At 35.4% G+C, this 26,265-nt stretch overlaps 4 protein-coding genes and 1 long non-coding RNA gene across 8 annotated transcripts; 2 read left to right on the top strand and 3 right to left on the bottom strand.

Annotated features, from left to right (window-relative positions):
* Window positions 1-44: 44 nt before the first annotated feature.
* Window positions 45-6,753, top strand: LOC109608270 (serine/threonine-protein kinase D3). 2 transcript variants are annotated; one of them, XM_020024685.2, is made up of 14 exons: window positions 45-207; window positions 389-550; window positions 607-751; window positions 801-941; window positions 1,017-1,207; window positions 2,207-2,462; window positions 2,515-2,692; window positions 2,749-3,011; window positions 4,107-4,295; window positions 4,351-4,499; window positions 4,550-4,780; window positions 4,835-5,018; window positions 5,072-5,254; window positions 5,311-6,753. In XM_020024685.2, the coding sequence occupies exons 2-14, from the start codon at window positions 419-421 to the stop codon at window positions 5,508-5,510; spliced, it is 2,442 nt and encodes an 813-aa protein (XP_019880244.1). In that variant the 5' UTR covers window positions 45-207; window positions 389-418; the 3' UTR covers window positions 5,511-6,753. The 2 variants fall into 2 exon arrangements, with proteins under 2 accessions (XP_019880244.1, XP_049818175.1); XM_049962218.1 differs by having other exon boundaries at window positions 2,743-3,011.
* Window positions 6,751-19,136, bottom strand: LOC109608268 (anoctamin-8). 3 transcript variants are annotated; one of them, XM_020024683.2, is made up of 18 exons: window positions 18,893-19,136; window positions 15,498-15,741; window positions 13,337-13,578; window positions 13,159-13,275; window positions 12,738-12,844; window positions 12,499-12,684; window positions 11,692-11,874; window positions 11,502-11,637; window positions 10,864-10,919; window positions 10,625-10,699; window positions 10,291-10,554; window positions 10,037-10,234; window positions 9,850-9,981; window positions 9,381-9,791; window positions 9,220-9,330; window positions 8,820-9,009; window positions 8,561-8,769; window positions 6,751-8,489 (listed from the first exon to the last, which is right to left on the bottom strand). In XM_020024683.2, the coding sequence occupies exons 1-18, from the start codon at window positions 19,005-19,007 to the stop codon at window positions 8,430-8,432; spliced, it is 3,036 nt and encodes a 1,011-aa protein (XP_019880242.2). In that variant the 5' UTR covers window positions 19,008-19,136; the 3' UTR covers window positions 6,751-8,429. The 3 variants fall into 3 exon arrangements, with proteins under 3 accessions (XP_019880242.2, XP_019880243.2, XP_049818174.1); XM_020024684.2 differs by having other exon boundaries at window positions 11,692-11,844; XM_049962217.1 differs by lacking the exons at window positions 15,498-15,741; window positions 18,893-19,136 and having other exon boundaries at window positions 10,285-10,554; window positions 13,337-13,739.
* A 1,994-nt stretch (window positions 19,137-21,130) lies between these two features.
* On the bottom strand, window positions 21,131-24,875 carry LOC109608290 (alanine--tRNA ligase, mitochondrial). The gene is made up of 11 exons (XM_020024712.2): window positions 24,521-24,875; window positions 24,292-24,465; window positions 24,094-24,239; window positions 23,841-24,032; window positions 23,641-23,785; window positions 23,451-23,590; window positions 23,252-23,399; window positions 22,135-23,192; window positions 21,844-22,045; window positions 21,632-21,789; window positions 21,131-21,580 (listed from the first exon to the last, which is right to left on the bottom strand). The coding sequence occupies exons 1-11, from the start codon at window positions 24,740-24,742 to the stop codon at window positions 21,163-21,165; spliced, it is 3,003 nt and encodes a 1,000-aa protein (XP_019880271.2). The 5' UTR covers window positions 24,743-24,875; the 3' UTR covers window positions 21,131-21,162.
* A 12-nt stretch (window positions 24,876-24,887) lies between these two features.
* Window positions 24,888-25,640, top strand: LOC109608291 (iron-sulfur cluster assembly scaffold protein IscU). The gene is made up of 2 exons (XM_020024713.2): window positions 24,888-25,033; window positions 25,090-25,640. Exon 2 carries the CDS (start codon window positions 25,103-25,105, stop codon window positions 25,574-25,576), a length of 474 nt encoding a protein of 157 aa, XP_019880272.1. The 5' UTR covers window positions 24,888-25,033; window positions 25,090-25,102; the 3' UTR covers window positions 25,577-25,640.
* Window positions 25,641-25,873: 233 nt separating this feature from the next.
* LOC126265908 (uncharacterized) lies at window positions 25,874-26,214 on the bottom strand. The gene is made up of 2 exons (XR_007548394.1): window positions 26,086-26,214; window positions 25,874-26,021 (listed from the first exon to the last, which is right to left on the bottom strand). It is a non-coding gene; the product is annotated as an uncharacterized LOC126265908 (long non-coding RNA).
* Between the last annotated feature and the right edge of the window lie 51 nt (window positions 26,215-26,265).

The raw sequence follows: 26,265 nt of genomic DNA, 5'->3' as shown, positions 1-26,265 counted from the left end.
CATTGGGTTTAGAACAGTGGCTGTCAATCAACCGACAGGTTTTGTTGTCATTTGTCAATATGTCATGTTTGTACGTCATTAGTATTTTCGAAAGATTTGTTTTTACTAATTAATGTTCAACTAAGAACGGTCGGTCCATGCCAGAACGTAGTAGTGTTCTTTGGTTCAGTGTACAGTGTTTAGATTACGTATGTGCCGTTTACGTATGTAAGTATATTTACGTAGGGACCAAAATCAGTCAGATGTCGGAGTAACGGTACTGTGTATATTAGAAATGTGTCCGTTCATAATAGCACAATTTGTCTATTTTATCTGTTAAACGATTTTCGGCATCTGACGCAGTTTAATTGTTTATCGGGATTCTCTAACATGTAATTGTCGCTTGCAGTTAATAGATTGGATACAAAAATTACAAGAAATGGAGGAACAGGGTCCAGAAATAACGTTTTTATTCCAATTCGGATTACTTAGAGATGCTGTAACAGTACCCCAGTGCTCATTAAATCTTAAATCCTTGAAAAATTTGGCCTGTAACTTCCTCAATGCAAAGGTATTCAGCATTATGATTATTATTTACACATTTTACCCTCTCATCATGTGTTTTAGATACCTGATCATGGAATTAATAGAATAGAGGACCGGTTGTTGTTGTTCCGGCATGAGTACAATTCCAATAACATACTTCAGTTCATAAATTCCGCCTCAGAAATAACTGATGAAACTTTGATAGAAATAGTTTTAACCAACAAAGGTAATTTTCTCATTTTTTGTGATCATTTTTAATTTTATATCTCTTTTAGTACCTTCCTCATCATCAGTACCAAATATAACCATAGTCAGAACTCATGCTCTGTCTGTGCACTCATATAAAACGCCAACATTTTGTGATTTTTGTGGGGAAATGTTATTTGGATTAGTTAGACAAGGTTTAAAATGTGATGGTAAGTGAATACTATATTTGTTGTTGTAGGATTCTAATTGGACTGTGTGTTAACTTTCTAATATTGTTATTAAAGGCTGTGGCCAAAACTACCATAAACGTTGTGTGGTAAAAGTGCCAAACAACTGCAGTTACAACCTGCTGGAGGATAGGCAACGTCGCAGATCGGCCAACCTGCAAGTGCCTAGGAGTCCATCGGGCGGCTCCGGCGGCTCCAACTCTTCTTTGGGCTCGGCGATCTCCACCCAAACCGAAGACAGCGGTCTGGTAAGACTAGCTAATTTCTTTACCGGCGTTAACATGAAAGATTAACGGGCTTGCCGTTCTTCAGATGTACGTCTTAGATGTTATTTGTGTTGTCCACTTGATTACAAGCAGTATTTCCTTAAAGTGGTGGACACTTTCAAATGTTAACTGCAACCACTGCAGTATTTTGATGGTCTTTGCCACTATATTTTTTATGTTTGCATGCAGTTAAAGCCACAATTCAATTTTATTATCCCAGTAGTGATTTATTCAAAGTAAATTTTTATTATTATTATTATTATTATTATTATTATTTCTTCCTAGTATTACTAGATTAGGTAATGTAAAGTATTTATCCGTACTTATTGTGCACTTAAGTATTTATTATACAAATAGATTTAATCAAAAGACTGCTTAAATGTTGTAAAGAATTTGTTGTTGAATATGTTGCATTTCCATGTTATCTGTCCATAGTGTACGTAAGATATGCTTTTATGGTGGAGGTTTTTGTATTATTTTGTACATTTATTTTTTTATTAATATATTATTTTATTAATTTTCTTTTGTTTTATTTTACACCTTCAATTAAACTCTGCTTTCGTCCACATTTTGAATTTCTAGGTAGGTAGGGTGATTTGACGTCTAATAAACAGGATGATTATTGCTTTACTAACTGTAAATCGATTTATATTCAATTGCGCATGCACAACACCGTTATTTTACAATTAAATGCACGTATAATTCTAGAGATTTATCGAAACTATAAATAAATATTGGATCAATTGCTTTATTTGCTCGTTCTTGATTCAACATATTATATAGGCTTTTATGACTTCCACACACAAAAGCTACATATGCACTGATAACATGAAATGTAATGTTTTGTTAATGTGTTGTGGTTTTGTTTTATCTAACACATTTACACAAAACTCAGAATGTATCAATAAATTAGATGTTATTTTCATTGAAGGTGTTACAATTAAACATATGTGAGCAAATTGAAGATGTGGTTCATTTCAGACGAACAACAGGTCGCCTTCGTTGGGAGGGCGGCCCGCTTGGGTGGAAAAGGAATTGTCTGGCAGGGTGCGCATACCCCACACCTTCGTTCTCCACACGTACACCCGGCCCACCGTTTGCCAACACTGTAAGAAGCTGCTCAAGGGTCTGTTCAAGCAGGGTCTGCAGTGCAAGGACTGCAACTACAACGCCCACAAGAAATGTATAGACAAAGTGCCGAAAGATTGTACCGGCGAACTGCCCCGCGATTCTTCCGGTGAGTTTCGCCTGTTTCGTTCTGGTCAGGCTTTACTTTTGTGTGCTTTCAGGAAATTACGAGTACGCTGAAAGCTCGGCAAGTAACGATAGCCACTACAATTTGAACATAGCTGAGGATGAACAAGACCAAGACTCGGACAAGGCAACTTTTGCTAATGAAAATGGTGCTAATAAATATATAGAAGTGATTCCCGTTCACGATGACGACAACGAGCTCACACCTTCCATGTAAGAGCAACAATTACTATAGTAAAACATTTAACAAGCTAATGATTTAGTTGTAGTTCATCTTCCTCACCCAGTGCCAACATTCCTTTACAACGAATAGTTCAATCAGTGAAACACACCAAGAGAAGGGGCTCCAAAGTGATCAAGGAGGGATGGCTCGTGCATTTCACGAACAAGGACCGAACAATCAGACGGCATTTTTGGCGTTTAGACACGAAGTCCATCGTTCTCTTTCAAAGCGACCAAGGCTCCAAATATTACAAAGAAATACCTCTCTCGGAAATACTGACAATAGATTCGGCCAGAATCAAACAAGGAGGTCAGTGGTGTTCAATAAGGTTTCAGTTTCTGATGTCCTCTATTTTGTTCGCAGAAAACGAAGATCTCTTTGAAACTGTTCAGATTAAGATATTTGCTGAACAAATCTTTTATGTACATGAAAGTAACCAATGATGAAAAGAAATTGTTGAATAGTACATGCATGCAAGTGCAAGAACCTGCAGTACATGAGAAGTAGTAGTCACTAAAGAATCGAGTTTATCAAGAAACACTTCTCAAGAATCTTATATATCAAAATGAAATTATAAAAAATAAAAATTTTTATTATAATTTTTTTAAATAAAACTACTTTAATAAATTAATTCATTACTGTAAGGAAGTAAATTTACTTATACAGGATGATTTATCTAACTTATTAATCTAACAAAGTTGATGTCACTTCTGACAAAACCGAAAATTAAATTTTATTCAAAATAAATTCGAAAAATTGCTATAAAAATTCAAATCATTTCTGTAAGGAAGTAAACATTAAATTTAATTATACAGGGTAATTTATTTAACTTATTTATGGAAAAAGGTATTGATTTGAAACTTTAATATCAATTATAAATTTGCTTGAATTACCTTTTTTAATTTATTTTGTAGGAAGTTTAATTTCTGGTGACACTGAAACTGACATAAACTTTTGTATTTTCAACGGAATACTCTGTATATTTTGTATTTTTAAATTATACAGGTTTTGTACGTAAAATTAATAGTTTTTGAGTTATTAATTTTTTTCCAACAATTTTGACAGATTAATAGTGAAACTAACCACTTTAAAACCACTTTTGAATGTGGAAAGAATAGAATTTTAAAATCCAGAAATATACACGATATTTCATGGAAAAATAACAAAGTTAATATCATTTCTGACAAAACCGAAAATTAAATTTTATTCAAAATAAATTAGAAAAATTGCTATAAAAAATTTAAATCAATATTTTTTTCCATTATCCATAAACTTCTAGTGAATGAAGTTAGGTAAATAATATTGTGTATAAATGATTCTTAATATTATTTCAACCTTTTCAATTTAACTCTGCTATATAAATCAGAAATTTGTACATTGATAGTCATTTGTTTATTTTCTTAGATGTGATGCACTGCTTCGAAATTCGTACGGCGAACGTGGATTACTTCGTTGGACAAGACCCTTTGTACAACCTTCAAGATATAAATTCCGTTAATCTACCTCCTCCAGACAGTGGAATCGGTGCCTATCTTGCCAAAAGTTGGGAAACAACAATACGTCAAGCACTTTTACCCGTCACGTCAAACTCAAGTAACGTCAATCAATTGCCAAACTACTAATCCTGTTAATGACACGATTTTTTCAGAGCCAGAAGAAATGACGGCCAGCGAGGAACAAGTAACCGACATGAGCCAAATTTATCAAATCTTCCCCGATGAGGTGCTTGGCTCGGGGCAGTTCGGCATTGTTTACGGAGGTATTCACAGAAGGACCTCCAGACCTGTAGCCATCAAGGTGACAGATAAAACATTAAATAATCACAAATGCTGATAATTTAATTTCAGGTTATTGATAAACTGAGGTTCCCCACTAAGCAGGAAGCTCAGCTGAAGAACGAAGTTTCTATTCTTCAGAACCTGTCGCATCCGGGGGTTGTGAATTTGGAGCGGATGTTCGAGACACCCGAAAGAATTTTCGTCGTGATGGAGAAGCTCAAAGGGGACATGCTGGAGATGATACTGTCACACGAAAAGGGAAGACTCACTGAAAGGGTCACGAAATTTTTAATTACTCAAGTATGACGTTTGACTGTTATTAAAGTGAGTGTGTTTATTACTTATTTATTTCAGATATTGATAGCTTTAAAGCATTTGCATAGCAAGAACATTGTACACTGTGATTTAAAGCCAGAAAATGTGTTGCTAAGTTCGGACGCTGAGTATCCTCAAGTAAAGTTGTGTGATTTCGGATTCGCCAGGATTATTGGAGAGAAGTCGTTCCGCAGATCAGTTGTGGGAACCCCAGCTTATTTAGGTAATAAATCTCATAATAATTAATTAATATAATTAACACGGGGACCGTTTTAGCTCCCGAAGTCTTACGCAATAAGGGTTACAACCGTTCTTTAGACATGTGGAGTGTGGGTGTAATAGTTTACGTAAGTTTGAGCGGCACGTTTCCTTTCAACGAGGACGAAGACATCAATGAACAGATCCAAAACGCCGCCTTCATGTACCCGCCGAATCCCTGGAAGGAAATATCTTCAGATGGTACATAATTAATTAATTATTTAACCTTTACACAGTTTGTAATTATCTATTTTCAGCTATTGACCTCATCAATAATTTACTGCAAGTCAAACAGAGGAAGAGGTACACGGTAGACAAATCTCTGCAGCACATCTGGCTGCAGGATTACCAGACGTGGAACGATCTGAGAGCGCTTGAGAATCAAATCGGGGTCAGGTACTTGACGCACGAGTCGGACGATGCGAGATGGGAACGGTACAGGGCCGATCTGCTTTGACCCGAGAAAGGCTGGCTGCACAATGTCAAAAAGTGCCTTCGAGGTATAAAGACATGAGACATCATCTTGTGACAGCTGTTGTGACTACCATTGGGGCAGTGTGTCCCAATTTAAGGCACTTTTTATCGAACCGACTTTGTTTAAAAATATTTCGTTGTACACGTTACTTATAATTTATTGTTCTGCTAATATGTAGAATAAGAACAGCTCTGAATAATGTATACGAAAATTTGTTTTTGAATATTCTTATAGTTTGCTTCATAGATGATTAGTATTTCTTAAAGGTCGGTTCGTGAAAAGTTATTTTAATAATGAATTGATGATTATATACAAGGTTTTTTATAAAAATTGATGGCCTAGACATATAGATATTAAACAAATTTTGATATACTTGCATTGCTACTCGCTAGTTTTAGATTGTTCATGTACAAATTTAATATATAAAACAAAAAAATAATATTTATATCCTAGACCACAGTTTTTATGTTTTAGGATATTCAGTTCTTAATTTATTAACATACAAGGGACCTGCTTTGAGTTATTGCAATATCCACTTTTGGTAGCTAAAATTAAAAATAGAAAATAGATTGTGGGCCTAAAATACTCAAAAATAATTTTGGATTTTTGGAATAACTCTAAAGTAAAAATGAAATGTTTGTTGTCTTGTTGAATCTCATCAGTAATGTTTGTTGGATGTTATTAAAAATTCCGGTGGCTCAGACTCGTATGCTTCCAATTGTATATAATGCATTGGGATTTTATAACAAATTGATTTGTTTAGATTTAGAAATATATATATTTTGTTACATGGTTTATTTTACTCCTTTGCGAGAACTCACCGTACTTAAAAATATTTTTTTATAATTTTATTTTATATTTTTACAATGTGTTTTTAATTATTTTTTATATGTTTATTGTTATCTGAACTACCAATATTCTAAAATAATTGAAGCCAAGAATAAAATGCTTAAAATGTTGTGAAATTGTATTTTTGAAAAACACATTTATAATATAAAGTTTTTCAGAAATACAAACATAATTTTACTTCAGTGAAGTAAATTCTTGAGAAACAAATACTCAATACTCTTTATTAGTTTAGAATTAAACATTGCACACTAGTAATATTCAAGCTTTAAATATATTCATTCAAAGGAAAAATGTTTTATATTAGTGTCTGTTTTGTAATAATTTAATATTCATAACATTGTTAATTATGAGTAAAAACAATAAAACATTATTAATATTTTCTTTAATTTTATTTAGTAAATACAATATTAACAAGCTTAACACTTAAGCAACATGGAGTTCGATGAAGCCCTCTTATATTATGAGTTTAATGGCTACTGATGGAACAATGAAGAAGTTCATGCAGCGTTTCAAACCTTATTGCATCATATTGTTCATTGTTCAATAACAAAAAGACAAACTAGATTGCCGTTACAACGTCACTATGCAGTCTTATTTCTATTTTTGACTTTTATAAGCTTCAAACACAACGTCAGCTAATAGAAAACCAACATCTATTAATATTATTGACAACTATTGATCTTCAGCAGGGCTATAAAAATATGCACATTTTATGCTAACTAGCATATTTAATGCCATGTAATTCTCTATTGGCTGAGATTGCAAAAAAATACATTTTAAACTATTTATAAAAATATAACTCATATGAAAGGCAATAATTTTCGGACGTAGTGGGTACTAGCGAAACAATAATGGATGTACAGCTTCTCTATAATCTACATTATTTTTTTTTTTGTGTGGGACCATTTTTATTTTCACATATTCATTTACCTAAGTTAAAAATTGACACAGCTGTTGCAACATATATTGTATGTATTTAATGGCTTCGAACGTGGTACTTTGAACTTTCATTGTCAGTCTAAACTTGTGGGGATTCGTTGATTCAAGAAAATAAAAATTGTCCGCAATATTACAGTCTTATATCTAAGTTCACATTAACGTATATATGTATGTATATTATAAAAAATAATTTAAAACAATCTTATGCAACTATCAACATTAGGTATGTATATAGTGAAATATTGAACAATTCACTATTTGTATTTTTATATGGTAACAATTTATTGCTTAAACAGCTTTAGATTTATAGAACGTGAAATGTTTCGAAACAGTAATCTTAAAATAGGGTTTTCACATTGGTTCAAACACAATAAGCAATGTATCAATTAAATGCGTTTGGAATTTTCGGAATGATAATATCACATTACTTTTTAATTAACTTTCTAAATAATGTCACACCAAGCACAATTGGATAATGTTTGTGGAGATCAGGGTCTTCAATCGATCGATCTATAAAAGGGTAAATAGATGGAAAGTGATCGATAGATATGCACTATTTCATGCTGGTTGACTTGACAATTTGTTTTTGGGGGTTCAGACAGGACCGTTTCAAGATGCCAAGCTGTTACAGATACAATGTTGCAAAGATATGTATTTAATACACATAAGCTAGATTAAAGACATTAGTAAAAGGTGAAATTATTATAAATATATACGTCACGTACTACTAAATCATCAGTGAAGAAGAGTATATTATATGAGATCACTACAGATGTTTACCATCATATGTTGTCGTTCAAATTGGAAAATACTAGTATGTATAGATAGATACTTTTAAATTATTTATAAACACTACTTATGCTTCGAACTTAAAGACAAGAGGCATTTTAATTTTGGATTTGCTGATTTGTTAAATAAAAAAGAAATCAAGATTTCACAATTACCGAGGTCCTATCTGGTTACAATTTTACATCAATAAAAATCAACTACAAAAGCACTGTTAATCACTAAAAGTATACTAAAATAATTCAGCCTCATTTATATCATTGTAGTTTTAATGGTACTAATACAAAATTTAACTATTTATTTATACATGACTTCCTAGTTAAGTTGCTACAATGTTCCTGGTTGGTTAGGCCTCTGATTTCGCCTCACGTCCTCCAACTGAATGAGCTAAAATATCCAACAGAAAATAATGAATATTTGTGACGACTGGAAAAATAAAAATAAAAGTTAAGACGCACCATTTCGATTGGTATACAAGACAACTCGCCGCCGCCGCACTGCGGGGGTGGTAGAGGAGCGGCCGCGGTCGGAGTGACAGGTTTGGCCGCCTTCTCGGCCTCCCTCGCTCTGCGTTCCTTCAATTTCAGCGAGAAAATCGCCACTGACCTGGCACGTTTCATAAGGCTCTGTTTCACTCTCGTCTTCTTGGCAGCCAATTCTTCCGCAGCTGAAAATTGTAACATTTAAGGCTGTGTTGCCTAAAGCTAAAGTTTTTACCTCTAGCCGCCGCCTCTTCGGGAGTTTCTTGACTGGCCACGCTCTTCGCACTGTCGCTGAGTGAGGCCTCGGCGGGTGCAGGTTTGGTTTTAATGGGGATAATTGGGTGAGGATTGGCGGGTGGGGATCTGCTTCTGGGGGGCCACAGGGGACTGTTCTTGAACAAGTCTGAATCTGAACTTGACGCATCCTAAATTAGAATTGGTTAAGTTATTTAAAGGTTAACACTCAATTTTGGTCGTGATTTTATATTTTGATGCCTAAACTTAAAAACAACCTAAATAAGATGCATTTCAAGAAAACCTCAAAGTAAAACTGGATCTTTGCATAAAAATATAAATAAAATCACAACCAGTGATCTAATTGATTTGAAATGGACCTGTCCATCGTAAATTCTCACTTTGGGTGTGATGCAGTCGGTGCTCCTGTGTATGTCAGCTTCCTCTTTTAGACGCCTCGCCCACTCGACGCCCCCACTAGGTCCAATCGTCAAGTGATGGGAACTCTCATGCTGGAAAACATTTAATAGCATTTTATGCACATGCAGTCTGAAAATCTTACCTCAGGTACCGTCCAATCCTTGGACTTTTTGGGCCGGTACGGTGGTATTTCCTGTATGCTGCTCGCCGTGATCGATATGTTCTTGTGGGAGGTGGAAGTCGAACTGGAGGTGGTCGGTGTTAGCACGGGTGTGATGCTGGCCGAACGTTCCTTTACTTCGGTCTGCTCCTCGGGTTCCTTTAGTTTCTCTTCGGATTTTCTCAGAGGTTGGGCTGAAACTAGACTGTGGCTGGGTGAAACGGAAAATCTACCTATCAATTTGGAGGAGAACTCTTCCGGCGATGGAGTTGCATTCGTCATTCGACTGGCTTCTCTCCTGGCCCACTCTATTTTGGCCATTTCGGTGGCCAACCAACCTGGTATGTCTGGTATTGCGCATGTTATTATGAAGCGTATCACCAACATTATGTGCTGGAAATTAATACAGATCAGTTTTGTCTGATTAGTATATTTTATGTAGCTGACGAACCTCTAGGGCAACTATTAGTAGTATTGTTTGGGTGGCTGTCATATCGGGAAACATCCTGTGTACTTGACCGGACAGACCAATGAGGGCACAATTCACCAAGACAGCCATTATACTCATGTACTCCATACAATTCTAAAATATTTAATGATGACAAAGAGCTACGTTTTGATGAAGTACAAAAATATACCTGCCAGGTTCCAATATTAGGTACTCTCTGCCCGAAAGGTCTTTGACACACGTAAGCTAATTTGAAAGCATCACTTCTTATTTCAATCAGATTGTTGAACATGGCACAAAGAGCAGCTGGTGGGAATGCGGACGAAAACAGTATCACATATCCCAACTGAATGGTCATTTCCAAATGATCAGCGAACGTACCGTCATACTAAAATACAAATGATATTTTTAATGAAACAAATAATTATAGAATTTTACCCCTACTTTATAAAGGGAACATTCTAGTTCAGCTTGGCTGATGCTCCTTTTAGCACTGGCTTGCTCCGAACCTGTTTCTTTGGTTTCCTCGTCTTGTTTGGTTGCCGGTTCTGCTTCTTGTCCTGGCGGAGGCCTAGCCACAACCGGACTTAAAGCACCCCACAAATCGAAACTCATTTTGGCCAGTCGCAAATGTTCCAGCATGTAAGGAAGGGCCGACTCTTTGAGGTTTCCTATCACCTGTCTTGAGATTAAAAGTGCAGCGAGTTGCTGAAATGATTTTGTTCAGGTCAGAGGTTTGCATTGAGGTTGATGATGTATGGGGGGTTTGGAGACTTACCTCTTTTAGCCTGGCCTGGTCTTGTAGATAAAATGCAATATAAAACAGTGATAGGAAAGAGTTGACAAATTGAAACTGCAAGAAAAACAACAATTAAAAAAGAGTGGCGAACCGTTCAAGTTACTTTTGAAAGGTTTCATGCAACTACCAGTTCAAGTTCTAGAGCTAGTGTGTGATAGATATAACGGATGGTACTAAACAGAGCATGTCACATAGTTAAAATTAAATAAAATACAAACCAATGCCACTTTACCGATGAGATGATTCTCGTACTTGGTCTCTAGACGATAATTCTCTGGCAGCGTGATAAAAAATACCTCACAGTTAAAAACAACACTACCTACACTAAATATGGCTACGCTAAGACACACAACGTAAGTCTATTGGAAGTAACTCGGTTTGGGTTATTGGCTAAGTTCAAGCAAAAATGTCCTATCGACTGAAAAATCTATGATAATATATTTTTTACGAATGGAACTACATGATTTCAGTATCCTGTTGGAGCCACCGAAGGTGGCGTATTCAAAACCTTTCTGTTTAAGAGAAATTTTATTAGTTTTAAGCAGTCTTACAGCAAATTTTTGGGTGTATATACACACTCAACACTGTTGCACTCTAAAAGACACTTAAGTCAGGAAAAAAGTTGTATTAGAAAGCAAAATACACCTTAAAATGATTCTCAAGTATCTTTCATTATTTGTACAACAGTTTGTATTATACATACTTAATATACACGTGTATTGCATCTGTAAATTTGTACAGATTTATTTAGCATTAATTACATTGATGCACTATCATGTTTGCAACGTTTGGGCCAAAAAAGCTGACTTATTCAAAGAACCAAAAAGTGTTAAAGACAAATCGTGACAAGACTTACCTTTGTCATTCAGCCAGATGGCAATTTTAAAGTAAGCTTCGTCCATCAAAGAAATTACAACCGCTAGCATAATCTTGGGCAAATACCCCAACCACATGGGAAAGCCACGGTACTCCAACAATCCATCCCACCAATCCTGCAACACGAAAATTGGAAGCAACCCGAGCACAAGCTACAACCTTCAACTTACTTGTATTTGCAACGAAACGATCATGATGAAGAAGACGGAGGACAGGCAGAAGACGATGATGGGCACCGAGATCAGATAGCGGAACACGTGACGCTTCCAGGGTGGATGGTAGGGCTCCAGACGTCCGGTCACGGGGCTGGCGTGCAGCGGCCCCTGAGAACATATCATAACATGTCGCGCTACCTAACACGTCGACATGTTAAAGCTATGTAAGCGCTACTGGATAACAAGCGTCCGCCGTCGTGTTTTGTGGATCGGAAATAAGATCGGTGCACGTGTCAACGGCCAGTGTCGATAATAATGGGAAAAACAAAAACGACATGTCGTTGCCAAGCCCTAAATTTGCCGGGTCTCTACACAATAAAATGGCATGCACAGGATTCTAGTTACGGGGAGACACTGGTTTACAAATTTCATTTTTTTAACTCGGTTTCAAACGTCTTAAACCACGTTTAAATTTGATCCATCTCTCATCATCTGTGAAGAACCCATAAAACGTTTACATTTACCAAAGAGGGAATGATTAAATGCCTAGATTATCAAGAAATTTTTCAGTGAAACCATAAACTGTACATTGGTTATTTACAGGGTGGTGCAAGCCTTTTGAAACTGAGTTTATTTCTTACTTTTTTTGCCAAATTACCCTAAAAGGCAAAGAGTATTTATTTTTCTTTATTACTGTAAACCACTCTCATGTAAAAGTCAGTTTTCTAAAAAGTTACCCTTTTTTTCCTTTATCTATCTTTTGAACGGTAAATGAGAGATCTTTTCAGGTGTTGAGGACAAACCTAATGTCTAGTTTCTTACCCTGAAAAGCGGACGGGGCTCAGCTAGCAAGTCGTCCCTTTGATCTAGAGTACCCCATCTAAATGCCAACTCAGCCGAATAACGTTTCCAAGCTTGCAAATAAGTCGTCACCCATACAACATTGAACACCGAGAACAGCACGTAACCGATATCTTCCAAAGTTTGATGTCTTCCGTTACAGCACAACTAGAACGAAAATTAATTACAGGCAAACTCCAATAATTAAATCAGTTATTTACCCAGAATATGAAACCAACCACCGCCGGAATACTCAAAGCCGTGGTATAATGGCCCAGCCAGGCAAAATACATTCCAATTTTCACTCCGAAATACTCCGTTATGTCGTCTGTAATTAATATATTTCAATTAATCCATTACGTTAGTTAATTTCTTAAGATTATTCATCCCCAGGTACAGGGCGAAGTTTCAAAACAGCGTTAATAAACAGAAAATAAAAATGAATCGATTATTTCACCAGATTTAGTTGTTACAGCAGCCAACAAAGTTTATAACATAGTCGAAATGAGTATTCTCATCTGGCTAATCTATTTACGAAAATGATGGATGCGCCAGTGTTAAAAACTTTCTAATAAATTAAAGTAGTCTTAGTGGATGTTAAGGCGACATAAATATGTTCTTAATCTCACTAATTGAACTTACCCAAAGGTTGTCTGGCAAATATATCTCTAACCCAAGTCTGCTGCAGCCTCTCCAGTGCCGAGGGCTCATGTAATGGGAATATCTGCGATATAACACCGGAAATAAGGCATTTGGGCACTGCAACAAAAACGAAACGGTGTTACGAAGTCGAAAGCCTTAATAAATTGAACGTTCCCACCAATGGGTTGTCCTTCTAGCAAAGTGATGCCGGGCAACGAGTCCAGATCGTGGGGTTTCGCCCTGATGCTCTCCAACAGACGTAGCACCAGCCACTGTTTCTCGCAGGTGGTGAAAAAGTGCTCCTCGTCCTCGAAACCCTCGTACGATTGGCAATCGTGCATCAGAAACTCCTTCAGCCCGCCACCCTTGTTCTGTTTCAACACTTTGGGCAGATGGTATTCTTCGGCGGCTTTTAACAAACTAAAAGGCATCGAGATTGTGTACAATGTTAGAGTGTTGCGAATCGGTTACATTTATTATTTAATGCAAATGAATTTCCATCAACAGTTTTATGGTTCATGCTTTCACCCCCATTAAAAGTAGTGCAGTTCACCTGCAAATATTTGTAGTGTTAGTATTGTTGTGAGTAAGTAAAGTTTAAGTGTTATTGAATTGGAAGTAATCATCGATTCTGTTTAATTAGTTACCTTCTGTAAACACTTTTCTTGTGTCACGTGTTGAGTGGCTTCCATTAAGTTTCTCTGTCATAAAATAGGTTTATTGGGTTTTAAATAGACAACGTTAATTCGTTAATATATTTTATGTGTGAATCTGTCTACGTGTAATTTAAACTATCTTTGATTATTACAAATAATACAAAATTGACGTAACTACTTTAAATGGACAGTTTGAATTTCCTATATTAAACAGATTTAAAAATATTTTCAATATGTTTTATTTTGACCAGCAATATTAATTGAATAATTGCATCAATATAGTGAAGGGAGAATTTAAATTTTTAGTTTTTCAATTTTATGGAAATATGTATCTATTTGAAAAAAAATTGGAAACGATAGTAAAGAACCAGTTAACCATATAGTAGCAAGAATAATGTAATTGAAAATAATCAAAATGGTTACCTATCAGCAGTTTAGGTTCAGGAGGCCTTCTGAAATGTTATGCAGAACATTGGCTTTGGTGGAACTGCACTTAACTGGTTTGAAAATTCCTTAATAAACCGACATTAAAAGGTAAAATTTAAAAACTGTGTTTAATCCAAACTAACAAATTAAGTTGGTGGTCTACAAAAAACAGTGCTGGGCCCTGTTCTGTTCAACTTATACAATATGTTTGAAACTGTAAATCGGAGTAATCTGTAATAAATGGATCTGTGATAACAGAAATTAAATACCTAAGCGTGATTATAGCAACAAATTTTAAACGACATTATAATTATATTTCAAAAACCATTTCCAAAAGTATTTATTTATTTAGGAAAATGACTTTATTTATAAAGTTAAAAACCAGATTATACCATCACATTTATACAGAAAAGTAAATTATATTATTGGCATTCATGAATATATATTTAAATATATATAATAAATTACTGGAAACCATCAACCTCAATATTTGGACGAGCTTGCTAATGGTCTTACAGAAGAATGGCAAACATTCATTCGTTCACTAATTTTGAGTATATCATTATTTATTAAAACCTATTTTGATAATATATTTGTTGCAATATGGTGCTAATGATCTTTTAATTTTTGAAATAATTCAAATTATCCACTTCAAAAGAGCCGCTGTGTATTTTTGATTTATACGTTTTGAAAACAATTGTGATTTAACCTAAATAAACTTTACCAACTAGAAATTTACTTTTATTATAAGAAAATAAATATTAATTTAATTAATCACAACAATCACGACGTATTATAAAAAAGGAAAAAGTATTCTACGGCGACGATAAGCCAACTTTATATAACCAAATGGTTGCATAAAATATTCAGCTGAACTTTAAATACCCCCACGATAAAAACAGCACATTTCGTGCTTTTAACAGTCCGAAAGCAACCAATTCCAACATATCTTAGACGTTTAGTTATTATTGCGTGATCGAAAGTGATTGTGTGTCACGCATTGAATCTTCCGTTTTATTATTTTATTTCAACCCACTTATTTCATTTAGGGTAAAGAATAACAAGTCGGAATTATTAATAACACAACCGGGAGCCCACCAATTTCGGCCCGGAGCACTAACGCTTAAATATTTATGCTGAAAACACAACTAAATTATCTTAAACGTCCCCAAAATGGAAACGACGAGGCGGGCTATCTCAAAGTTTGCACAGTCCCATTAACGGAATTAGTGCAATCGATTGCAGAGACATACTTACACGTGGAAGGGGGCCGTGAGGTAAAAGGCGCTGGTTTGCGTGGAAGCGTGATGCCTGACGTGGACGGTGAGGCCGGGAGATTGACGGAGCTTGCCCAACAACCAGAGCAGCACCGAGTCCTCGGCGCCCGCTCTGAACACCACGACCACATCGCAGTTCGGCGTCGAGACGCGCTTCAGCCAAAGACGTTTGGGGGCCAGGAAGTGGCCGGCGCACGGGATCTTTTTCTTCAACAGTTCGGAAGCTGCGACACATAATGCGTTAGAACAGGAACAGACGATAATCCACCGGCGACGAAACGAATGTGTGTATTGACAAACGGCGGAAGGTCGCGTGCGATGAAATTGTTTTCGAATTTATGTCGTACGTTTTCTCGTATCGTCACCGCTGTGGTAAAGCAGGCAATAATCCGTGGGAAAATAAGAACGTGTATTGAAATGCGACTGTCGCGTTCCACATTGATGTTTCAATTCAACTTCGTTTTTATTTTTATTCGTTATCATTTTAATTTAGTTCGGAATATTGAATTGTATATTTTATTTTTGAGAGCGTTTTTGTATGCTACACCCTCAACTAGGGCTTCTTTTTGTTGCGTTGGCAAATACCTGCATCTAACATTTTATATTCGGCCTCAAAAGTCTTGTGCCACGCTTCACACATCTATAAAGAACTTCTAAAGCCTTGTAACATTTACCAAATTGTGAATGATTATGTTAAAAAGAAATATTATAGATCCAGTTGCCATAGTAACCAACAAGTTTATTTTATTTTAAGATATTTTCCAGGTAAGTACTGTATTTAATCCTTCATTCTAAGACAAAATTATCATAATTCTTTATAAAGTATAAAAATGTTTTCAAACTGAAGCATTCGCCATTTTTTTATAAAATGGTGGATGCGCAGCAATAAAAACACGGTTTCACTCCAAAATATGACACCGCCCACATATAGAACCACTTCATTGGTAAACACGAGTCGTTCTCTTTCTCTCCAAACTCCAATTCGACAGTCATCATATCCTCTTTTCGTCCGAAGAAAGAACCTTTGACCATTGAGGTAAAAAAAAAATTTTGATGGACATGGACCCAACTCAACTTTGACATTCTGTGTCTAAGTAATAGTATAGAAATTCCTATAAATCTTCCAGATGGTAATCAACTAGTCACAATCTCTTGGTCTTCGTAACTGTAATATGATGAATGTTCAATTTTTGAGCAATTTGCTTGAGCCTTTAACAAACTTTCCTCGTAATAAAAGATGATAATGTTTAACTATGTATTAATTTTATTGATACAAAAACAGTTAAAGATTCTTATATTGTTTGAATAAAATTAAAAAAGTAAATTGCAAAGTGCAAGACTTTTGAAACTGAGTTTATTATAACTTGAATCGTTGCAATTTAAACTCTGAAGAAAGGATCGATTATTTTGCCAGATTCAGTTGCTATAGTAACCAACAAGTTTATTTTATTTTAAGATATTTTCCAGGTAAGTATGAGTACTATATTTAAACCTTCATTCTTTTCAAACTGAAGCCCATTTTTTGTATAAAATGGTGGATGTTCCAGTAATAAAACCTTTATATCTCCGTAACTTTAAAAAATAAACACGATTCTACTCCAAAATATGACACCACCCGCATATAGAACCACATCACTGGCAAAAATGAGTCGTTGTCTTTCTCTCCAGACTCCAATTCGACAGTCATCATATCCTCTTTTCGACAGAAGAAAGAACACTTGACCATTGAGGTAAAAGCGGATTTTGACGAACATGGACCCAACCCAACCTTGATGTTCTGTGTCTAAATAATAGTGTAGACATTCTTATAGATCCTCCAGGTGGTAATCGACTACTAACAATCTCCCTTCTGATGGTTACATTCTAAATAAGTTGGTGGTACGTAGCTTGATAATGTCTTCTAAGGCTGCTAACAGTTATCCACCTATTTCTCTTAACCGTTTGGACTATGTACCTGTCTTGACTGGCATTTGTCATTCTTGAACGTCCTCTTCGAGGTCTAGTTTCTATGTACCCCCTCATTGCGTCGTTGAATGGTCTTCGTACAGTCATGAAGGTTCAATTTTTGAGCAATTTGTTTGTGCATGTGATAAACTTTCTTCGTAATGGAAGATGATTTATAAACGAATTTCTACTATTTACTATTTTTGAACATCATTAAATATATGTAACAATACACAATTAAATGTTTCTTTTTAATTAAAATTAATAAGCGATAAGAATGAATTATGAATGAATTATTAAAAGTACATAAACTGATCATTTACTGGGTGGTATAATACTTTTGAAACTGAGTGTATTAAAACTTGAATCGTTGCAATTTAAACTCTGAAGAAAGGATCGATTATTTTGCCAGATTCAGTTGCTATAGTAACCAACAAGTTTATTTTATTTTAAGATATTTTCTAGGTAAGTATAAGTACTATATTTAAACCTCCATTCTAGGACAAAAAAATTATGATAATTCTTTATACAAGTTACAAGTATAAAAATAAATGTTCTCAAACTGCCGGATTTTTTTATATATAATGGTGGATGCGCCAGTAATAAAAACTTTATATCTCCATAACTTTAAAAAATAAAAGTAGACCAAGTAGTCCGACTGAATATTAAGACGTCATAAATATTTCATTACGTACAATATGTTTTTGGCATACGTTCTTCTTATTCTTAACTGCCGTTCTAGATATGCCAGACAAGCTTATAAATTTTTATGTCCAACAATTCTTATTCTTTATAAGGAACACACCACATTAATAAAATAAATTATTTATTATTGAAAAACATCAGAAAATTAATTTTTAACAACTATTACTGACTGCTAAAATAAGTATACAAATATTAAATACTGAATCATAACATTCACGTAAGTTTTTCTTCATGTTTTCTTCTCAGATCGGTCAGATAAGTTTATAGATTTTTTCAATGTTTGTATACCAACTAATTTACAAAGATCAAATTATAACACGCCAAGCGAAATAACAATAATTGTTAATAATAACGATTACGTTACACCAGATCATCCAACAAATACTTATGCGCTGAAATTTTATTAAGACAAATTGTCCCATACTATTTAATTTACAGTTGAGTAACATTTAAGCTAATGACCCCGCTATAGTAGCGTATCACAGTTAATTAAACTGTTTCATAACAACTAGCTTAAGTGCGAAATCCGAAATAAATTGATCGTCAAGTCAAGTCCCCCTCACATGTTGACGATGATCATCAAGCCCGTTAACGCTGGCACCCAACAAACAAATTTAACCTTCGTGTGCAAACTTGATGACCACCAAAAAACTAAGACGAACAAAACAACGATACGTAAACGACGACAACGTAAATAAGTAAAGCAAACGGACATCGGTCGGTTACCTTGTTCGGTGATCTGCTGGGCGCATTCAACAATCTTCCTCCTGCGTAAGTGGCCGCCGGATGACACGGTCTCGCGTTCGGCCTCTGGGGACGCCATCTCGCCCTCATCTGACATTCACCGCAACATCAACACACAACACGCAGCCGGTCGGATCGTGGGTATCGCGCGGTTTCAAATCGGCACGGCCAATCAATCGGCCGCGACAATCAATGGCGAGGGCTTCGCGTTAGGTAACCGGCCGTCGTTACGCCTACCACCCGCGTGCCGCCATTTTCCGGGGGGGATGTCACGCGTCGGGGTGGTTTGGCGGCGCGGGGTTGCACGCCTGCACGGCCGCCAAAGTGTGCGTCTGCTGCCTGTTTTGAATTTCGAAATTCCTGGTGAACGGGCTCAACTTGTTGTACGGTGATCAATTCTCCTGATGGGCCAGTTGCTTTCATTTTCTCTTTGAAACAATGGTTAGATAGATTCACTTACAATGTCAACAGGCATAACAAGTTTTTCCAAGCTATCATTATTTAAGTATGTAATATATCTTGTAGGTTGTAAATCCTTCTAATAACAAACCTTCAACATAAAACAACAGAAAGAATTATTTTTATTTTAATAATCTTTTTATTTCAGCAGTCCTGGAAAATAATGAGGCTAAAAATAAAACATACTTATAAATGACAAAGAAGACTAGTACTCTTTTGTTGTGATTATTAAATGGCACTTCTTTGCTTAGTTGTTACTTATTCTAAAACTCTGCGAGTCTTGTGAAATGGATAATTTGAATTATTTCAAAAATCACAATACCATAACATTATGTTGCAACAAATAGTTTATCAAAATAAGCTTTAATAAACAGTGGACTCTCCTGTATAAATTAATTAAAATTGCATCACCAATACTACTTTTACACCAATAATAAAACTAATATCACCAAATCTTTAGGAAATTAATAAAATAAAATTAATTCAAATGAATAAAACAATATTAACAATAATACTTGGTCGGTGCTCCCTTGACCCACGAAGAGCTTTCCCTTTGTCATGCTCAAAGTTAGTGAATGAATAAATTCTTTATCCATTTTTCTCCAAGAGCATTGCAAGCTCCTCCAAACATTTATATTTCACCAACTTTTAAACCAAAAATTAATTAATATCACCAAATTAAAATTAATATCACCAAATTAAAATTAATATCACCAAATCCTTGGGAAATTAATAAAACAAAATTAATTGAAATGAATAAAATAATATTAACAATAATACTTGGTCGATCCCCATTTTTCTCTAAGAGCATTAGCAAGCTACTCCAAATATTGAGGCTGGTGGTTTCGAATATCAATTCATCTTTGAAGACAATCCCACACGTATTCAATTGGATGGCAGTCTGGTGAAGGAAGAAGAAGCAAAACTTATGTCTCAGACCATCTGCTCTTCAACAAATAGAATAATAACCACTTCCAAAAGCAACAATTGGAGCCATGATGATGTCTCATCTATTATAAAAAAATGACGGCAATCGGCTCTGAACCATAGACTGTGTTCGTTGACCAATACTCTGCGGACAATCAGGTTTAATAGAGAATGTTGAAAAATTTTTTGACTCTAACAGAAGCTTCTTGTAAGTTTCTTCAGATGTAGTTAGACTTACAATCACTCTAACATCTGTCTTCTGGTGGTAAATCATTGTCGACTACCACCACGTCGTATTTTAGCATTACCAATGTGTGAAACATTTATATTTGGGCTACCAGTTGTTGACTCAGATTGCCATATTCCAGAATTAAAAATATACCGGTAAAATCTTCAAAAAAAGTCTTCTTTGAGCCATTTTTAGGTGTTAAACAACAGATAAACTAGGAAGGAATCAGTGTCGTATATTGGCATTAACAGTGTGTGAAACATTTATATTTGGGCTACTAGTTGTCGACTCAGATTGCCATATTCCAGAATTGTAAATATACCGGTAAAATCTTCAAAAAGTCATCATTGAGCCATTTTCAGGGGTTAAACAGATAAATTAAGATGGATCCGAATAAAATCTATTCAAATTTAACTTTAATTACATTTTTGTAGTTTCTGAATATGGAATATAAATAAGGCCAATATCAAAAGTGTTACAGAAATAATTCGTAAAAATGAAAAAATGAATTGTTTTATGAACAGTTAATTTTATTACAGAAACAATTAATAAAAATCGAAATCGAATGTTGAGATGATAAAGCGGCTAGAAATTAAACACATTCATAAAACATAAAAAATCTATTTTTTTATTACAATTAGTTCAAATGTTGTTGTATATAATTCTCGGCATTCTCCATACATTCATTTAACAAGGTGTCCCATTCTTGGACACTGACTTTTTTCGGCTTCATGTTCGCCACCAATGTACCATCTTGTCCTTTGGGTGGCGCAACTCGACTATGGAAGACTTTCGCGACGTTCTTCAACCAGATTTCGGCGTTAAATTGTTCGTTTCTCAGCTCTTTAGGAACACAACATCTCGCTTTTACCATATTATCGGCGTAAGCGATCACTAGCACAGGTAAATTTGGACACATTCTCGTCGCCGTTTGCAGAGAAACAGATTGAAGCATCATGGAACTTCTGAGGTAATGAACTATGTATTCTTTGTCCGTTTTTGTTCTTTTCACATTGGTTTCTATTGCGTTCTGCATTTCTAATTGTATAAAGTCTCTAAAAATTTATTTTTTTTTATTAATTATCAATCAAGTACCATATACTTACTTCAATGAGTCTCTGGCAGTGCCTTTGATTTGTTTATTAATTTCATTTAACATTTCGCTACATTTATTTTTCGCGTCTAGAGGTAGAATAGAATTGTCTGTGATTGTATAGTTCAGTCTTTGTTTTAAAGCTAGGACGACCATATTTAACATATCAGGCTGAAAATGAGACAATAATTCGAACGTAAAACTTAAATTAGCTATTTAACCTACATTATCTAAATTGTCAGGCAGGGTTTTCTTAAATTGCAAAATATCTTCTTCTAATAAAGCAGCGTTTTCTCTGGCCATCTTTGCCCTTTCATTAGTTACTGCCATAATAGATACGGTACTTCTACCCAACGATTTCATGGTAACTACACAAAAATCTTCAATATCACCAGTGTTCAATACATGTGTGCCACAACAAGGTTCTCTAAAACAAAAAATACAATACTTTCTATATACACTAATTTATACACAATATATTCTCTATAATAAAATGCTCTACAGAATATAATTTACCTTGACAGGAACTTTTCCTTGTCATCCACTTCAATCACCCTAATATCAGCTTCAGGATAAATCTCTCCGGGTATAACGGTGATCTGATCGAACTTCAGCAACCCTTGGCTGTTCACGGTCAACGTTCGTACCGGAAGTTTACCGCGGATGATGGCATTGATTCTGTCCTCTATGCCCTTGAGTTCCTGCACGTTCAACTTGCTGCTGAAAATGGCCACATCGAGATTCAGGAAGTTGTCGGTAACTTTGCTGGATTTCTGGCATGTGGCGCCTTTCTTCTCCTGGATGGCAGCGTTGAGCAAATGTACGGCGGTGTGGTTGCGCATCTTCTTCAATCTCTCGTCTTCGTTCACGAACAAGCTGCCGTTCATGTTCACTTCTATGGGCTGCTTACTTCTGCAAATGCCCTTGTGCAAGACGTATCCGTTGAGATTCTCCACTTGCAATATTTCGAAGACGGCGCCGTCGTTGAAGTTGATCACACCGATGTCCCCAGTTTGACCGCCCGCGTCCCAGTATACGTTGGTGCTATCCAGGAGTATGGAGCCATACTGGTTTGTTTTTAGTTGTTGTGATGTGTCGCCGTTCTCGTCTAAAATTGTTAATATCTTGACTTTTTGACTAGGGAAGGTATAAACGCCATCGACTTTTCCGTAATTGTATTTAAATTGGTCGTCGGTTTTAGGAAACTTTACCAACTTCGATATCGTATCATCCTTAGGTTCTACGACACTACCCTCTTTGGATTTAGCTTTGGCTAACTCAAATTCCTGCATGAAATCCTTAGGGTTGAACTGCATGTCTAGAGCTTCAGACAATTTTGCAATGTTGTCTTCATCTAAGCCGTACGTATCGTACAATTTAAATGCCAATTTTCCGTCAATTTTTGTCGGGTTTATGAACGATAATTCTTTGTACGCCGCCACAAGATTTGGAGTTTCTAAAACGTTGAGATCTTGTAATTTTGGATTGGAACCTGATAAAATTTTCCACTCTTTTGTGGCCTTCCGTCTTATATCTTCAAATACTTCTTCTTCATAATCTAGAATTTGATGGACCTGCAATGAATTAAAAGATTTAAAGATTTTGTAGGATATTTACTACTCAATATACTTACTCGTTTTATACTCTTTTCCATCTCAGGATATGCATTAGATAATTCTTCTAAAATATAATTGGATAATTCTTTTATAAGTCCAGATTTTACTTTAAAAACATCTTGAGATAATAATATCGACTTTCGTAAAATCCTTCTGAATTTTTGGCTGTAAATTAGGAAATTAATAATAATAAATCATCATCTACGTATTATTTACTTTTGTTCAGGAATAACGCCGTCAGCAAGGCACACAGTTATCATTCTAGCATGGTCAGCTAATATTCTGTAACTAGTGTCTAGACTATCCCAATCTTTTTCTCCAAATTGTCCTGAATATTTGGGTAAATTCTTGCAGCTCTACAAACAACTTTGTAATCATAAAACAACAATTTGTATATTAAATTTACTTTGCTAATTGCATCAATGATGTATAAAAAGTTATCAGTGTCATAATCAGAAATCTTTCCTTGTAAAACGGAGGTTAATCTTTCAAAACCCATTCCAGTATCTAAATGTTTATTTGGTAAATTCACTATACTGCCATCAGGTAACCTAGGATAAAAATATAGCTAATAATGATGTACCCAATTGTCATTTTTTGTCTTACCTATTGTATTGAACAAAGACTAAATTCCATACTTCAATAAGATCATGCAATCCTTTATTAACAAATTCTGCTCTGTTTTTAAAGCCTATACTGTCAACATGAATTTCAGTACAAGGTCCACAGGGACCAGTCAGTCCCATTTCCCAGAAATTATCTTTACAGCCAAATGGTAAAATTCTATTGTCTGACACACTGCAAACATGTAATTAAAAAAAGTTAAATTTTGCTCATTCCAGATATAAAAACATTCTACCCCAATGATTTCCATATTTCTTTAGTTTCTGTGTCAGCAGGAATGCCTAATTTCTCATCACCATTAAAATATGTCACATACAGTCTATGAGGTGATAGCATGAAGGTTTCAGTTAGCAGTTCCCATGCATATTTACATGCCTGGTTCTGCAAACAATAATGTGAAAGAATTAAATTGAATATGAGCCCTCTCACTTGCCTTATCACACTGATTAAAAGACCAGTTCCCAAGCATTTCAAAAAATGTGTGATGATATCCATCTGTGCCGACAATGTTAAGATCATTGTGCTTGCCTCCAACCCTAACACATTTCTGCGTATTGGCCACCTGCGTGAACTCGGGGATCTGCGTGCCCAAAAGAATACCCTTAAACTGAAAGAAGCCACGAATAAACAATCAATGTGCAAAACTGAGGTGATGACAGTACCTGATTCATTCCGGCGTTGACGAACGCCACCGTGGGATCGCATAGCGGTACGACGGGGCTGGACTTGACGAACTGATGTCCGTTTTCGTGTGTGAAGTAGTCCAAGAATCTGCGGCGAATTTCTTTGGCGGCATTTCTGCCCACATTTCTGGACGCGAATCTTAATTGTGTTTTTAGTGGGGACTTTAACAACAGAACATCTTTTATTGCCATATACACCATAGCGTTTGATGTTTACCAGAAATTTTGCCACTTTGCCTGACATTCGAACATAACCTAACAATTTTGTCTATGATGCAACAGAACTACCAGTCCAATAGGACAGATTATATTATTATTTAATTTCCTGTTTTAATCATAATTGTTTGAATATAATTAAATGACATAGCGTGTCAATTGTTAATTGAAACATATTTGATTGTTAAAAATTTACGACAGTAGCTTTAACGCACCTATTGAAGTGACATTTGTGTTCACGGACGTCGGAATATTCCAATTTTAGTATTTTTTAAAGTATTTCTTAACAATTACGCGTTGATTTATTTAAATTAAACTGTTTTTATTTGTAGAGGCACAACGTGAATGGGAATAATGGCGTTAAACGCCACATCAAACTTGCTGAAAGCTCTGAGGAGTCCATCAAAAGTGGTGACTGCATCCTATCACCCCAAAGTGATCGACCATTACGAAAACCCAAGGAATGTTGGTTCGTTGGACAAGAACGACCAGAACGTCGGCACCGGCTTGGTTGGAGCTCCCGCCTGTGGTGATGTCATGAAACTTCAGATCAAAGTTGATGATAATGGCAAGATAATCGATGCAAAATTCAAAACATTTGGATGTGGATCAGCCATTGCAAGCAGCTCGTTGGCTACCGAATGGGTTAAGGGTAAGACGGTCGATCAGGCTTTGGCTTTGAAGAATACTGATATTGCCAAAGAACTGTCTTTACCGCCAGTCAAATTGCACTGTTCCATGCTTGCTGAAGATGCCATTAAAGCTGCGTTATCTGATTATAGGATTAAGCAGAAGAAGACTACTGAAGAGAATAATTAGGAATGTGATATTTTGGTACTGTAGTATGGATTAAAAATTATAAATATAATCATAACTGTTTAAATTTTGTTTTATTTAGTCAGTAGTTATTTAAATACAATTTAAATTAAAGTACAATGATTATATATTTTGATTGTATTAATTTATACACAATATGCACAATAAATTTTAATTTAGGCACCTTATGGTCTAAATTATATCACAAGTAGTAGGTACTTAGTAAACATTATATACATTTAAGTAGACAAAGTTGGTACAAATATTTATAAATACGTTTAGTATAAAAATATTGCACAGTTACATATATTATCTATTATTAATATTGCTAACATCAAATACAGTTTCGTCATCCTCATCATCATCTAAAGGAAGAGGCTCCATCTCTAAGTCCGTTCTCTTTGCCCTAACTCCATATTTCTTGACCACCACAACTCGATTACGTTTCCTGTAAGTTTTTATGGCAAGATATACAAAAAATAGCAATGACACAGCTACAAAAACCCATAAACCTCTTTCAACTGCTCCCGACGGGAATTGATCTTGATTATTACTTGTTGTCTCAAATCCAGCACTAACTTTTTTAGGTTTGTTTATCACTACATGACTTTCGTTAGAATTGCTTTTGATTACAGTCACGGAGGAATTTACGGGGCCCTTTTGTAAACCGCCCTCCGGTTGTACCAGCGAAC

The sequence above is a fragment of the Aethina tumida genome, chromosome 1, assembly GCF_024364675.1.
Source record: "Aethina tumida isolate Nest 87 chromosome 1, icAetTumi1.1, whole genome shotgun sequence".
Classification (NCBI taxonomy): Eukaryota; Metazoa; Arthropoda; class Insecta; order Coleoptera; family Nitidulidae; genus Aethina; species Aethina tumida.
The sequence above is the reverse complement of the archived record's forward strand: the minus strand, read 5'-3'. Positions and strand labels throughout refer to the sequence as shown.